Consider the following 17,216-nt stretch of genomic DNA (forward strand, 5'->3'; position numbering starts at 1 on the left):
AATGCGGCTCTCTCCGAGACATTAGACCAAAACAACCAACCTCCTATATCGGCCACTCAAAGCTGTCGGAGGCGGGATGCACAGCAAGTCGCTAGATGATAGCTGTAGCTGTGTAACGCGCAGCACTGACCTCAACTACTTCTATCTAGCGTAATCTTTAGCTGACTGCTTTAGATTAGCCGTCGAGCTAGCGCCTAGCGACGTGCCATGCAGCCGGCCCCACACCGACATCCATAGTGCAAGGCACGAAGAGACGTGTGCGACTCCGCAAAGTGGCTCGTTTTTGGATACAAACACGCTAAACATCCAAGCCCTGAGCAGTTATAAGCTTACAAAGGAATCAAGCAGCCATAAAAACATAAATATGGGCAATAAACCGCTGTAATATGTAGCATCTTCACATGCACTTCACCTTACAACCGCGTGCATGAATGTTAAGCGTGAAAAAGGTCAAGGAAGTGCTACGACTCCTTTTTCTTCTTCGGTAAAATGCAAACATGATATCTTAAAATATTGCAAGACTTAGCCATACGGTGGGGGTAAACTGCTAGGAAGGGGGAGGCTATGGGAGGGAGTTTTGCTCTCCTTGTGGGCTTCTCGTCTTTCTCCTCTCTGGTTTGGGGATTTTTATCACTGCCGCCATTTTGACGCGAATTTTACTGTGTGTATCTTATAAATAAAACAGTGTACAGATGTTACATAGAAAGTATGTTGGGGGGGGGGGGGCTGAAACGTAATGAAATCCATACAGTATGCCTGATCCTTACCCTGGCAAATTCCTTTCAATTACGGCTCAGTTATGGGCTATGTTAGATGTACACCTGCCCGAGCATATTCATTTTTGTTTAGTTTCTCCGTTCTTCTGGGTGGCTCTTTATCGTGAAATATTCCGCAAAAGAAACAGCAACATACATCTAACGTAAACATCGGAATCTCAGAATTTGAGACGGTATCGAAGAGAGAAGGAAGAAAGAAAAAATATGTGACAGTAAAAGGGGGGAGGGAGGAAAAAGCGAGAGGCCCGCGCTGCGACTTCAGTCGAAGCATGCACCCGTTGTCGAACATGAGCTGTCGGGGATTCGTGGGTACAGGCCGTCTCCTGTGAACGGACGTGCGAATTACAGACATCCGTGCTGGGGAACGAGTTGCCACAAGGCCTGTTGAGTAAGAATCCGTATTACTGACAAACAGTCCGTGGTAACGAACTAGAAAACTATTTGTCACTCTACTATGATTGTGTTCGTGGTGCTTTGTGGTATTTGGAAGTGTTTCTAACATGTTTTGTACGCACATTACTGCACAGAAGGGAAAATATGACTAATTGATGCTGAAGCCAAACCGAAAGTATGGGTTCCATCTTATTTACAAAACAAACTCCGGAACATAATCTCGTTTTTGTAACCCTTATTGGCGAGACGGCCTAATACGTGTTTCTTTATTTCACTAAACACACTCCGGGTATGACTAAGATTGACTCAACTGAAGCGACAGGTCAAAAGTTGACAACACCACCACAGCTGGAAGAATTAATAACAGAAATCAAGCCCGGCTAGTAGTGACATCAAACAAAGATTGATTTCAACCTACAGCAAAAGCTAAGCAGTAATGTCAGACAGCTCCTACAGTCCAACGCTGACCTTTGACCTCACTACTTTGGTTCACTTGCGATCGTCCCCGTTTTACCTACTTTCCTAGTTACTGGTTGTGCGCACGCACATCAGCGACAAAGCCTGATACTGTTTCACGGAACACTACTTTGTAGTATGTGTTCTGCTCGCGGCACTAAGGAAAAAATCAGTCATGCGTAACAGGATTTGTGTTTTATGCCGTGTCAGTGACTAAGGGTATATCACGGCGATGTGTAACAGGAGGGTACTCGCCATATAGCCCATGGCGAAAAAAACAATGGCGGCATGGTTGTGTTACTGAGTTCCGTTTGCGGGATACTTTGTTACCTATCCTTCTAGGCACCCTTTCCACCACCATCACCACTCGTGCTCTTCTTGCCTGCGTCGCTAGGAGAAGAGATTAAAGTTCAATCAATGCAGTAATTAAACAAAGTCTCCTTGAGGCGCATAGCGCTCTTTCGAGTTTTTAATGGATTAGTTTTCTCCTGCTAATTACTCCCTCAGCCATGCCTGCTCAGCAAATAGCAATTATGTTATTTAATATAAATACTACTTATGTCTAATATATTATTATGTTATTGGTAATATTTGATTACGTACGAGCTAAAATTAAGATAAAAAATATGGGTCATCAAGAACAAGCATCTAAATGGGGGTTCTCATGCCGGATTTTTATCTCAAGCTTTGTACTGTTGACGCTGAGGTTCACACATCTATTCCGTATTTCACAACCACCACCGCCACCACCATCACAAACACACACACACAGGTTCATATTTTCTCTTCATACACACACTGCATTTCAAGTTTGAATGAAGGGACACCTGGCAGACAAAACTGACTGTGACAAAGGAACAACAGTTATTTTCCCCTTCGCAATGGTCCGTCTCCCTAACTATATCAAAATATCAGATATAAGCATGTTTACTTTCATGGTGCGTGTTTATCAACATTACAGAAGTGTATGCGTCCTTCGTCTTCATTTAAATGCGTTACAAAAACACGGTTGACGCAGCAACCCACAAAGAAGCCGTGTGTAAGGTGTCCAACACAAGCCAGAACTCGCCTACTTTTTGTCTAGTCCTGACAGTACAGTCTTCTGCCCACTATCACTGGTCATTTTTGCGACTATCGTCCGATGAACGATCTCTCCCCACACACTTCACGTCTTCCCGCGGCTTCCATAATGAACGAAGCACTGCAGGTGTCTAAATGTTCACCCGCTACACCCGTGACCAAAGACAGCATCCTTGGTGTACGATATTCGACAAGAAGATGAGGAGATTGGAAGATACCAAATGTGGATGAGGGAGTAGGGCATTGGATAAACAAGGCCGTTCCGACGTATCGAAGAATGCCAGAAATTCTGAGCAGCACGACCTGTTATCGCTTGAAACCTAGTTGGGATGGGTATGCGGGAATGCTGCCAAGAAGTAGCTATTCCCTTTGCGGTTCGATAGCACACCAGCGGCGATGCCAGACCTGAACGAAAACGTTTTTCCCAAATTCCCGAGGAGTCCGGTCTCTCTCTCTCTCCTAATTCTCGACTGCCTTTTATCTGCTCAGACATCGGTTGTCTGTGGCAGGGACAAGCAAATCGCCAAGTCTGCCGGAAAGTATTCCTTGGTATGATGAATAAAATAACGAACAAGATAAATTTGGTAACTCCGTCTTGAAATACAATTCCCGACATCAAGATAGAGAAAGTAAATAACTGTCGCGCGCACAGCATTTTTTACTGCATTCCGGCCTAAGAGCAACCTGACCGTTGCCGTTTTTGCAAACAGAGGCTCTCAGATATAGAGCTCGAGTATGAAAGACACTTCAACATCGCGCTATCCAGGCCAGAGCAGACGAGGCGACAGAATGTAACCAGGGCACGCAGCCAACTCTTGGCAAATGGTGTCATCAGAACCACACAGCACTTAGTCTGACAAATGAGCATCAACCTGCAGTCCACTCGGGCGCTTCTGCGTCTCAGTAATATATCCCAGCGGTTGGTCACAATGTAGGTGGCACACTACTGTCCGGGGCTGGAATTCGTCGGTGACTAACCTGTCTTGCGTACCACAGCTGTACAGCTGACGTGGCGCTAGCTATCCAGCAAGTACTCAGCCTTAGCGCTTTATGCGTGCAGTTTCCTGCAGTTTTGCCCACGCGTGTTTGGAGAAATAACAATACATAATGCACCCAGAGCCATGTCGAACCCACAAATCAAACCCACTCTACCCTTTAAACAAAATCGATGTTCCTAATAAACCATCGCACTACAAAAAAGGGCGGGGGGAGAAGTGCTGCGCATTTCTGCACACAATGGCCACTCAATATCACAAAAGGTACCGATCCGAGTGCTCAACTCAAACCCAAGTCACAGCTTTGAGGTGTACAGCCCGTAGCTGACGGGCGTCGACAAGGTAAGTGTCCTCCGCAGTTCGGTTGGTTGGTTTGAGAGGAGAGAAATTTCACCAAGAGGCCATTTCGCACTACGGATGTCGGTGGTGAACGGGAGACGGGGAGAAAGAAGGAAAGCACAGTACTCCGGCGACGGTGTACGGAGAGAAAGGAGGGGAAATCCAGACAAGTTCTACGAATAGATGTTAGCTACCAGAAGCCTTCCTGAGATGCGTATCACATGAAGTAGAAATTACCTCAATCCTTGGATTTCAAGACTACAAAACCTCTCGGCTTTACGGCCTTCACTTCTGTCTGGTGACAAGTCAGCGTTTCACGTCTGCCGCACAACCCTCTTCGCAGCCTCTGGCGAAGGGACAAGAGGCCAAGCGCTCATCTTGCTCCTTGTACCCCTTACCCCCGGCCCACTCTTGACGTTGCTTACGTCTACGTTGACCGACTGCCTACGCCACTCCAGCACCCTTCCCCTTCCCGGGAAGCTGGCAGAGGGAAGTGATAGGACCGCTCCCTCAAGCCTGTTGCTGGATTGTCGAGAGTCCCTCCACAAATTCCCCATGCCGTCACACCCTTGCTGACCTGACCGCATTAAGTGTCAAAAGTGGCGGAGACAGACAAGGAAGAGCTGAAAGACTTCCCTTCGTAGGTCACGATACATAAATACAATCAGATGCCTGCGGAGAAAACAAAATTTTATCTACCGACGTGCGTAGCCAGCTGGCAGCCATAATAAGTTCACACGTACACGTCTGATGCTACTAGATGTAAAATGAAGTCATCACTACCGCGATGGTCTTACTGGCCTCGATGGTAGCAGATCTGGCAGCGAATCGCAAAAGCGCCTCTAACGCCACTGCTAGGCACGAGAACTACAGACTTTCAACGTCCGAATAACCCAAACTGTCGGTCTGATTTGTGTTTACTGCTGGCAGTGTTGTGAACGGTGTAGTACACTGACGTAGTACACTGTTAGCGGCGCTCGTTGATCGCAGGTACGAATCGCTTACTTTGCTAACGGATCGGTTTTGAAAGCTGAAATTTACAGCTTAGGTTTATATCGCCTATATCTACCGATATCTGAAAAAAAAAAAGGCAAACCATTCAGGTTGGTTTTTAACATGCGTCACGAACACGTGTGCGTGTGTGTGTGTCAAAGAAAGAGAAGGGGAGAGAATGGAGTCTATGGAGATCATGAACTAATATCTCTGGACTGCTGGCAGACGATTTTTTTTCCAGTTAACTGCTAAAACGAGGTATTAGACGACATAGCTTCCGGTTTAGTCACATTCTTTGTTACAGCTCGCCGAGACTAACAGCGGATCACTTCGCAAGAGGCCAAGAGTGAGTCTCGGCATACAGACATCAGTTCATAAATACACGTCCATGACAGAGATCGAGAAAACTGACAAATTTAACAATTGTAAACTTAAAGGCCTACATAAGTGAAAAAAACAACTTTCACACAACTGTAAGAAACGCTCACAAAGAGAAACAAAAACTAATTTATGACAGGCCACTCTTTTTCCGGGGTCACTTCCTCCGTGTTACTGATGGAAGAAGAGCTTAATAAGGATCTTTGTAGGGCTTCCCGTCCCATCACAATTTTCCCCATGATCGTAGCTTTTGCACACAACAGCAGAGATGAGCCTAAAAGAGTAAGTAATTAACAAATAGAAAAAAAAAGTATTTTGGGAGAAGGGAAGAAATGAACTGGCTGAAATCGAAAACGAATGCGGAAAACTTTGCAACATGGGGCTCAACAAGTAGCGAGTTTTAAAAAATGTATAAAATGTATATCAACGTAACATATGCAAATGTACACAGTTGTTTTGACCGCAGTTCATACAAGACCCTGATTTTCCGAAAGTCAAAGCAGATTGTATGTTGTTTTTTTTTTACTCGTGTAATTCTATTTTATGAACACGCTCTTTCACAGAAAGAAGGAAACCAGATACAAGTATGGAGTGGGGGACCTCGTACGTACAAATGTTCAGAACCGTCATCAGCTGTATACCCATTTCCGGCAGCCAGATCTCCATTCGCATCTCGGCAAAAGCCTCACAATGTCACCAGTTCCCAAGTTTACGTTCCGAGTTCCACCAAGACGACAGAGAAGTGAAGGAGGTTCTACGAAGATCTGGATAGGGTCATAACAGCAGTACCGAGAGCTGACATCTTCGTCGTACAGGAACGAAGAAATCGGCCAAGATGCCTTCCAGCAATGGGCCGTAACTGTTACAGCGGACAACATAATCGTTCGTTAACTGGCAGCAATCAAAGGATGGATGAGCGAATGAATCTTTCATTGCACTGTCGTCAGAGTGTCATCAAAGAGAAAAACCCTGCGTATAGTCCACACTGTTGTATCTTTAGGACGATATTTCGGGGGCGTCATGGCCCGCGATTTCGATGCCTGGTTTCAACAGCTGTTTAATGGCGATAGAACGACCGGCAAATCTGAGCAGCAGAAACAGAAACGACCTGACGGAAAGCTTAGTCACGAAAGCCATACGGCTCTTTAAAAAAATCCAGGGTAGATTAATAGCGCTTCATTAAGGGAAACTCCACTCCACACCACCCTTACTCTTACCCTTGCATTATCACTTCCTTCCCATCCTGTTTCTTTACTCGCGCATTTAGGAGCGTTTCATACTCCCACCCCTTCGCCTTTTCCGCTTCCAGCACGCAATCCCTGCGACTCGAGTTTCTGACCTGACTATTCTGTTGCCAGCGTATTCGCGTAGCAGCATAGCCGTCCGTCTGCTTCTCGCATCCCAGGCGAGAGGGACGGCGTGACAGATGCGCTGAAGCAGTGAACACCAAAATGCTCGAAGAGTAAGCAAAGCATTAAACACCATAAAAAAGCAAGAACGCGCCAGTGAATGGACGACGTAGTCAAAAATGAGTAAGAGAGCTAGGAAGGTTAATCCTGCGTGCACACGATGCTGGCATCCGCACGATTGTACACCGTAAAATTACTGCCCAAACAAATAAAACGAAAGGAAGGAGAGAAAGAAAACTCAGAAAAAAATACCTCATGCAAAACACCCCTACACCATGTCTTGACTTCAAAAGGAGAAACAGTAGATCGTGCAGCAGGTGGCAAATGGCAGGGAAATCCCGTAGTACGCAATTATGCAGCGGAATGCGGAGCATGCAGGTCTGCGCAACCTTGGTCGCGTCGATATCCCGATTCTATGAAGGGGCGGTGGTCGTCGGTCTTGACGTTTCCTCCTGGGATGGCAAGCGCAGCAACGCCTTCAACGTCTACGTGTAATAAGCTCGTAGTTATCAGCCGCAACAAAGCACACAGGTTTTATAGTTCAACACCTCTATGGGACATTCCCCAGTGTTTTCTCTTCGTTGAAACGCCCCCTTGTTGCCACGACTAAAAAGGATGTTAAATTTAAATGAGGCATCGAAACAACAGCCAAAATAGAATCGTCAGTTAGTGCTAGAAACAAGGATTTGGAACTGGCTGTTCTGCAGCGGTAGCAACGTGCGTCAAGGATTGTCGAGCGCGCTGAACACCAACCCCCTGCCCTCTCTGATGACCCACGTGCTATGGGTAAAAATTATGGCCGTCGGTGACTGGGGTAAAAGGAAATACATGATAGACATCGCCCAAAGACGAAATGACGGAAGAAATAACAATGAGATCAAGAGAGAACTCTAACTTGTATAAGCATTGTGTCCTCATGCAGGCCCGCACAGACAAACGAGAGGAACTGAGAGTGAGATACAAATCGACTTACTGATACTCGTCTTCTTCTCTCTTCTTCGGTTGAAAATTTTTCACCAGTTTCCTGCAACACATGTGAAACAGTGAAACATTAGTGTCTTTCTTCTCCTCGAGCAACGAGTGCTAACGTTACACTTTTGATAAGACAACGTTCCACGGGTCACTGTCACACCCCTCCTTTAGTCAGCTTCACGCCTGCAAACAATAATTCTTAACTGTAAGCAGATAAAGCCACGAGCCATGTGTATTTTCTGTTATATATCATCTGCTTTTCAATCATTCTTGGTTCGCATGTTTTTATAGCATGTTTTAAGGATGCTCATGTTTAATTTTAATAAATGAGTATAATAATACGACCACCTGTACCATAAGCCGTAAACAAATCTTAGAGAGAGAATATGCCTTGCGTATCGTTTATCTGACAAAGATTTTTGAGGCGCTAATTAATAAAACATATGTAGTACACTTAAATAAATGGGGCAAAAGAAACCCCGTTTCGAATAAATGTTCAAAGGCTGCTGTTGCTTATAATTTCTTTTTTAAATTCTCGTTCGCAGCTTGGGCCTGAAAGGCTCTAGGCAAGGGAGCGCGCAAATGGGCGGCTGCTGTCCGTACCAATCGCCAGCCTCTCCAGTTTGATGAGGCTAATCGCTGCCCACAGGCTCTACACGCTTTCTCGCAGGATAACCTCTCGGAAAAAGAAGGGAGGAAACTGGAGGCGGTGATGGTGGCTGCGGGGCAAGTGAAAGCGCGTCTAGTAGCCCACCTAAAGTGCACACGCTGTCCACGCCATTCAAAGCTCACGTCCAAAATTTAAAGGCAATAATTTTAAGATCGATGCTTACAGACAAAGGTCGCAACTCAAACGAATAAACAGACAACACGAAAAATGTGTGAGTAAAAGAGGGAGTGAGAAAAAAAGTGATGGGAGGGTGGGAGACAGGCAGGGTAACACAACATTTTAAACGTTTACTCATATTGAAAGGCCATGTTACCAGCGCTGATTTTAAGAATATGGTGCTGCAGTACTAATAAAACAGGTCAGAGGGGTTCCAGTTCTACAGACTTCCATAAAGTTCTTTCTCTCGCTAGGTCTAGTCCCTCGCTCGCTCGCGTTCATCATGCACACGGCGAGCGTCGTGTGGCGTTAGTGAATGGGGTTCAGAGACTCGACCATCCACGCTCTGCCCTTGCTGAATGTTTATAGTTTAGGACTGGCAGCGTTCGCGCCTGTTAGCACCTGACACGGATTGTTTTCGCGAATGAGGCCGGCGTGGGGCTAGGGGTAGGGAAGCGTACAATTTACGGTCAACAACTAAAGTGTTTATTTTTTATGTGTACTCACAACAACCAGTACTTTCACTATGAACCGAGTCCACAACGGGGAAAACAAACACTAAAGACCCCATCGTCAGTGTAAGTGTGCGCGAGTGCGTTTGTCTGTGTAGTTGTGGGAGGGGGGAACGCTCGCACGAGGTTGGTCGTAAAACAAAAGAGGCACTTGCCATCACAAGTGTTTCCCCTGGAGAGCAGAGTATTTGTTCAAGCCGCATTTAAGCTTAATGATCCCCAAATTCACTTAAAAAAAAACAAAAACAAGATCGTGCTATAGACCGAAACACAGCCCAGTCTTCCATCCGCTGCAATGCAATGCGATTCAATAATCCCTAGAGGGAAGTCCCTTCACACTCTACGACCTTTGTGGCTGTTCCGTCTGCTTGTTACCTCCTGAACTATTCGTCATTTGGTACTATTATCGTTAAGCATATGTATGCATACATTCATCTGTCAAGGGCGTAGCGAGCTTTCCTCTCGCGACATCCGACCCAGATCAGGAACATGATGCACAATCGAGCTCGCTGGATAAGTTAATATTTCTAGAATCATCACGGTTGGCATTAGCATCCAGGTAGTTCGCTGTCTTGAACGCTGAGTTTTTGCTTTTCCTGGGTGTCACTTGGGCAGCTTTCGCTTTCCTATTTGTCACTCCAAGGGTTTCACGGCCGGTTCTCAATGTGCAGTAATTTCCAACTACTGTTGCACACCAATCCGCTTGAAGACACTGAATCAGTTGGCACAGATGCTTCTCAGCTAGCCCCCTCATGGTGGGGGACTGCTCGTATTTTCTCGCTTTCGCCTCGTTCTTCCTCTCCCTTCCCCCCCCCCCACTACCACCAATCAAGACCCAGATGCAGGCGTGTATACTAGGTCCATAGTGACAAGCCCACATATTCAAAATCCCCTTTTGCCACTCCTCGACAACTGGGGAACGTTTGTTGTTATGTCAATGGTAAGCGTTCAATGGATGTGCATACACGCTCGTTCCACAGACATCCCGTCTCTTGTCGCAGCAGACCACGTGCACGTGGAACTTCGAGCACCAAACGGCGCATTACACAATCACTTCTGCGACGCATGTAAGTCTCTGCTCAAGCTTGACTGTTTGGCGCGCTGGCTGGCCGCGCTCTCGATCCATATCCTCCACGCAAATGCCACCACCCTTTACAGGTGGCCTTTAGCTTGGTGTTTACCACGGCCCAGCGCAAAGCGTTACAATATCTACTTCTCCATCCGGCTATTGCTATACTCGTACAAAACCCTTTCTTTCGTCCTCCGCTCCTATTACACGTGGATAAGAGATAATCATCTGGATGCATTTCTTTTTTTTTTCTAAACAGGTGCTTTTGCATGCATTGTCCCAAATCATGATCAGTTTCCTTGCGGCAAACACTACAAAAACATTTTCCACATTCTTTATTATTTCATAAGGTACACGATTCAAGCAAGCCTTTTTTTTTAATATAAGTAGCGGCACTGTAAGACCATTTAAACAATACTTATTCTCAGTTAGGAATTATCCTGCAACCTCCATCTTCCTCACACACGGCAGAAGATGGAAAGGATGGAGGAAGAGGAAAGACAAATTCTTTTGATGTTTTCAGGCAGCTAAAATAAGGTGCTGGAAATCAACACAACAACCCTAAACTCTTTTTTCTTCCCATGCTAACGAAGTCCATTACAGGGGGAAAGCAAGCACACACTCACGGTCGCATGACTTTATTTACTTGAGTGATGGCGGCGTGCCGACAAAAGCCTGACACCTGGGGACTGTCCAAATTATGTCAAAGGCATGGCAAACGCAGGGCTCGCAAACAAAACTGCCCTCCAACCCTGCCTTGTGTCGGCGTGGTCCGAGTTGCCGTCACACCATGACAAGAGTCATCCTGCTGTACAGCCAGCCAATGGAGAGATTTGAGAGATCAAGTCAGTGCGCGAAATCTTATTTCGAAATGGACTTATCTGTGCTCTATGCGTTTCCGTTGAAGCAGATGCTCAAAACTGCTATGCATGATAAAGGCGTTTTAGGTCTCCACAGAGCGATTGCAGCTACAATAGACATTTAGCTCAGGACTGCTAGCAGTCTGCAGACACCAATTCTTACCCTTTCGCGAAGTTGTATACTTTCAATAAGACTTATTTAGTTGTCGTAGACCTCACAACTTTTCACGACTTAAAAGCCATGAAACTGAAAACACAACAGACCATGAATCTTGAGCTTTTGTATATTTGTTATGTCGCGAGTTCGCATCGTCTGCTCTTCTTTATCGTCTTCGAAAATAACGACGAAAATCCAGAGATATCTGTCCGTGACCTTAATTTATTCTCAATCTCCCTATTGTTATCAATTCTTCGATAGAGTAACCCAGAATTCACTGAAACACTGTGTGCACAGAGCAAAACACAAATCTTATTTGAAATAATTAGAGCAAAGCACAGCTTAATCTACTTTAAACGTACACTTCCTTCTGCATTATTTCCCGGTTTTCCCAAAACTCTTTTTTTAGTAAAAACAGTAAACACGTTTTAGCCATTCCCAGAAGTGCCTAGTCCTGACACTGCCTCCTTATTTTTCGTATTGGAAACATCATAAGACAAGCAGCAATACTCTTGAACGTACATCAGCCTCTCGACTGCAAAGGGACTACTTGGTTATCGGTGCTAGCAATCGAAGCGTTCATTCTCTTCTCCGACAGGACTGCCTACGCCCTACGGCAATGAGCAGCTGTGCTGCGAGTACCGACGGCGGGAGAAAGGGGAAGAGTGGCCAGGGTGGAGGTAGGGTGAAACTCTCTACGTATCCAGGCAGCAGGGTATGGGCTGAAGAACGAAGCAGAGAGGTACTCTCATCTGTGCGAGCAGGGGAAGAGCGAATTAGCCCTGCCCCTCAGATAAAGACTGAAGGAAGCTGGCGCCACTTCCTGTCGCTCTCTCCGTCTTTGATTTGTGGATACGGATACCCGCCGGGTGGTTGTAGCCTGTACGGCGTTGTGTATGAGCGCATGCACACAAGGGCGATGGCGGGAATTGTGCGACTTTGCTGGCTTGGTACCTGCGGCTGGACGACACTACTCGGGCTCTTGACTGCCGCAGCGCAATCCGACGACAGCAACGTCACGGTAGCCGGGTGCCAAGAGCTACTCGTGCCCATGTGTCGGGGGCTAGTGGACTACACCCATGCGTACCTGCCCAACCGCTTCAACCACACGAGCCAGCGCGAGGTGTACTGGGCCCTGCAGCCGTGGTGGCCCTTCATGGACATGGGCTGCTCCGACAACTTGCGCAACTTTCTGTGTGCCACATACCTGCCCAGGTGCGTTCCCAGCAACAACGACAACGAGCACGACGAAGGGCAGAAGGAGGAGATGGAGCAGGGAGAGCCACCCTGCCAGGGGACCTGCCGCAAAGCCAAGCAAAGGTGCTCGGCCTTGACCCAGCGGCAGGGCATGCAGTGGGGCCGAGAGCTGGACTGCGAGGGCTTGCCCAACTACAAAAAGTCCAAGGCCTGCGTCAAGCAGAAGAGAGAGACCAACAAGAAAAGATGGCGGCGGCAGATGGAGTGCCAGCCAAACCCGCTTCATATTTGCCAACATTTGCCCTACACGCTGGGATCCTTGCCAAACCCCTTCATGCAGGCATGAACATTTGTTTTTTTTTTTCATTTTTACGAACTCTGCCTCATCTTAAATTTATGACATGGTTTTCATAGCTGAAGCACTAAACAAAGTGTGGCTTAACTTTGTTCTCAATCTGATTACAGACATATTTTAATGCATAAAAGAACTAGATTTTAGTCCCAAGGTTAAACAGCAAGCTTTTTTCTTACAACACATTTTCTCCAATTTAACATTTAATTTCTCTTTAATTTTGGTCTCAATAATATCATTTTAACAGTTAACTTGTTTCAGTTTTTATTTATGTGTGAACCTAATTCCTCATTTTTACTGGTGTTTACAGTCTGACTTGGAAGAAATCAGACATGAAGTACTGCAATATCAGTCACTGATAGAGTCAGGGTGCTCCACACGTCTGACCTTTTTACTGTGTGGTGCATTCATGCCATTCTGTATTCATGGCCCAAGTCTTGATCAGCCCTATGTAGTGCCTTGTCGAGAAGTGTGCCAAGAAGTACGCAACGACTGTCGCCGGCAGTTTCAAGAACTCTGGGGAGGCATTCCCTGGCCAGCAAAACTACACTGTCATCGGTATCCTTCACAAAGATCCAAGTTTGTGAAAACTGATAAAAAGAGTGACAAACGAGCTGTTCCTTGTGCAATGCCACCAGTGGGATTTTAGAACCTGATCTGCATCTCATCATCTTATCTCTTACACTAACAGAAAAGAAACCTACAGAGACTTATAATGTGCTGCATGAGTATTTTTTGCATTTATTATACAGGAAAAGCAGGAAGGATCAGACATTTACAGATTATTTATTTAAACTGTCAAGAGTCTGCTAGACTCATCCTACAATGGGATATAACAAGAAAATGAACACCAAGTGCAAATATTAACATAGTGTAATGCTACAAAGAAAATAATTTTGGATTAAAATTAAATATCTTGGATTAAGTTCAAATGTGTGTTTTAGGAAATAAAGAACACTTTCCATGCTAATCTGATAATGTTCTCAAATAAAATAGAATCAGTTTTGTAAGCCCTACATATTACTTTTTAATTACTTTTAATAACCATTAATCATGAGATTATTTTCCTCTTCATTCTACCTGAAAGGGTCACATCTTTAACTGGGATCAGTAAATCATCAAGATAATGATAACTATAAAATCTATATGATTAGTTGATTAAAAAATGCAGCCAGTATGTCAAACACAGAACTTATCAGCATTTGAACATGTGTCACAAGAATCACAATCACACATTTGGCTAAGTGATACAATAGCACTAACTTCTACACAAGGCCCTTTTCTCAAGGATTCCAGCAACACAAAATGTAAGATGGATATAGGAAGATGACCTAAATTCATCAGATATACATAGAACACAAACTTTTTCAATTCGAAACCTGAAGCCTGTAAACTACTGCCTTATGAATGCAGTAAATCAAACAAAATACTTCAGCAATTGCCTTGGGCACTTACTCCATCATATCTAGCACATGACCCGACAGCAGATAGCTATGTCAGTCCAAATCATTAACCACAATAATCAGGGCACATTTTCAACTGCTTTGGTACAAAAGGAAAACTGAGACTAAGTGGTGCATTCCTGAATTGCAAAGTGGTCAGATTCACAGTTTCTCTATATAAAGAGAGTAAGATAAAATCTACAAAACCAATCCTTAAAAGCTAATGATGACTGAAATGATATGGATTGGTTGGAGAAGGGGAGGGAAAATGGAGACTGTTACAGTGCAAGTAAAAGTGTATGCTTTATAGCATCAAAGAGAGTGAGCCAGTAAGTGTATGTGGATGTTCAGGTCATACAAACGCCCATAAGGAGACATGAACAGATCCAGACTACAAACCTCAAAGAAAGATTTTACCATCACTTGGTTCAGTCCCATAGACATGTTTCCAGATTTTAAGACACTTGAAACTAAAAGATACAGCAACAACACTAAGACTATGTAAGAGGACCAAGCTGTACAAATTATCTGCTTCATAGTTAGCTGTTGTCACTAGTAGATATGAGGGGTCAATTGTCTATGTTCTGCAATTTTGTTTCTGCGTGTATGTCTTATATAACCTGAAAGACTTTAGGTGGTTCATTGTATATCAGGGCTTCTGCTTACGCAAAAAATTGCGTACAGTACGCATTAAAAGTTCGGAGGACCCCTTCAATTTTCATCAATGGGGTCCCTTTCAAATTTAGCCTTATCACAAGCCCTGTATATCAAGATTTTATCTAATTCTCTGCAAATTATGTCTAATAACAATTAGATTTAGCAACAACTTATTGAATAACAAACATGGAAACAGCTGAAATCAATTTTATATCCTAAGTACCCTAAAAAGATGTCAACAAACCACTTACTACTATTTCACCATCCACCTCATCAGATGGACACCTATATCAGAAATTAATTTTTGAAACTTCAGGTTTCATTCACCACACTCTGGCTTTTTGTCACTACACACATATGGTTCCTAACTCCATCCGTCTATTGTCTTACACCCAACCACACTGTATACAGTAGGTACAATAGCCCTTTAGCTCAAAATTATTTCATAAGCTAAACAAGATAAACATTCAACAAATAAAAAGATCAACATCACACACACACACAAAAAAAACTTACTTCAGATTTCGTGCATATTCTAATTCCACAGCAGATCTCTCCTTTAGAAAGTGTGTAAATTTCTCACAAAAGTCAATGCCCTTTTGTGTGTGTACCCCCACATTATCATATTGATCCTGAAATAAATATAAACAAATACAATCATGAAAGCGGTGATAATTTATTATAAAAATAAATTGATACAGATGTATTAGTACTGTTGATTCTTTACTGGTGAAATAAAAACAAATTTTACATTACTTGTCTAGTAACTAATGTATATTACACACCTAGTGACATACAGTAACATATCGTAAGCTACTTCTTTTGCACAATTTATTTTTAAAAAAAACAAAAACTTAAATTGCTACACTTCAAAAAGGCTAATTAAATGGAAATAAAATCAATAAAATTCAAACTTATTTGTACAAACGAATTTCTTTATGACTCTTCCTGCGTATGTAACTTACTGTGTATATTATTTTGTATCTTAACTTTGGTAAGCTATGACAACTTCCTCCCTACCAATAAAATGATTTGCTCTCAAACTTTGTACACGAACCATATTCGCGATGATGGATATAACATGCATGAGTAAATACGATTCTAAGGTCTGCTAGCCATTACCATAACAATCGTGACGGCTGCGATGCACGGAGCATCAATTAGGACTAGAATATGACGTTTATTCGCCGACTTTCTAGCTATTTCTTTCACATGATAAATGAAACATAAATGAGTGTAAATATATCTCTTGGGCGGAGGGAACTTCGAATATGAACATGTTCCTTTCAAAATGCAGCTAACAAGCAAAACGAGTCGAAAACCCTTATCAATGGTTGACGCTATCTGCAGCACAAGCTAAACAAACGCAGACGGCACATCTTCAGTAACGTCTGCAACCATGATCTGCTGCAAAAGCCTTTGGATTTTGTAAAATCAAGAACATATAGAAAACAACAGGATAAATACCCAAAGCTCAGTTCCCCAGCTCATGGCTGCATCTGCAAAAATCAGCTAAGAGAGTCCGATCACAAGCAGTGTTCTTATTTCAGACGACTTCTTCCTTCTTTAGGATGATCAATCTAATATGGCGGATGGATGAGTCACGTTCTTAACCGAAAATTACGAGACTTTCTTGTAAAATAAGAAAATAGCATGTAATACAAGATAATAAACTGACAATTTCATCTTTCGAAAAATTCTAGTTTTCGTCTGGCATCAGCAGAATCAAGAAAACTAAATTGGTTAATTATGCTTGTGAGCAAGGGAAGTAACATTTCTTTAGATTCGTATCGTCTGCTGTGCGTTTTTGCATAGTCTACCCTGTTATACTGTGTAATGAGCCGGTGAGGAGAAAAGAAGCGAACTCTAAAGTTTAGCTTGGAGAAGTGAGTTTCCCTTTTTCTTGTACTTATTTGACAAGTTCAATTGCGCCTCTTCACAATTTAACCTTTTTCCCTTTTCAAAAGCTGCCTCGATATTTTTAGGTGAGATGCCTGCCAACGGCAAATCTTCGTTACTTTCTAGCTGTGTATGTTAATATTTAATATCAAAGTTGAAAGAATTACATTTCATCAGGTTGCAGCTTGTTCAAATTGAAACAAAGGAATCGTACAGTTTCAGCGATCATGCTGTTTGTAAACCCTCTAAATATTTAAGTTCTTACACAATCTATTTTCATCGTGAGAGCAATAATTGTATTTTACGTAGGGAAAAATAAGTGTTCAACTGTACCCACATAAGTGAAGCACTTATGAATAAAGAAAAGTGACCACAACTTAACACAAGATCTCAGCATGTGGAATCCTTGGAGATTAAATGGCTTTTACACTGATAAGGAAAAAAGGATCAGGAG

At 43.7% G+C, this 17,216-nt stretch overlaps 1 protein-coding gene across 5 annotated transcripts in view; it reads right to left on the reverse strand.

Moving 5' to 3' along the window:
- Nucleotides 1–16,481, reverse strand: part of LOC112575735 (formin-binding protein 1-like) — a 48,852-nt gene extending 32,371 nt beyond the window's left edge. For all 5 annotated transcript variants that reach the window (XM_025257740.1, XM_025257739.1, XM_025257736.1 and 2 more), the window contains exons 1-3: nt 16,331–16,481; nt 15,380–15,495; nt 7,793–7,843 (exon numbers count right to left, since the gene is read on the reverse strand). In XM_025257740.1, the coding sequence (XP_025113525.1) occupies nt 7,793–7,843; nt 15,380–15,495; nt 16,331–16,354 (191 nt within the window). In that variant the 5' untranslated portion in view covers nt 16,355–16,481. The remainder of the gene's footprint in view (nt 1–7,792; nt 7,844–15,379; nt 15,496–16,330) is intronic.
- Between the last annotated feature and the right edge of the window lie 735 nt (nt 16,482–17,216).

The sequence above is a fragment of the Pomacea canaliculata genome, linkage group LG11 (genome assembly GCF_003073045.1).
Source record: "Pomacea canaliculata isolate SZHN2017 linkage group LG11, ASM307304v1, whole genome shotgun sequence".
Taxonomy (NCBI): domain Eukaryota; kingdom Metazoa; phylum Mollusca; class Gastropoda; order Architaenioglossa; family Ampullariidae; genus Pomacea; species Pomacea canaliculata.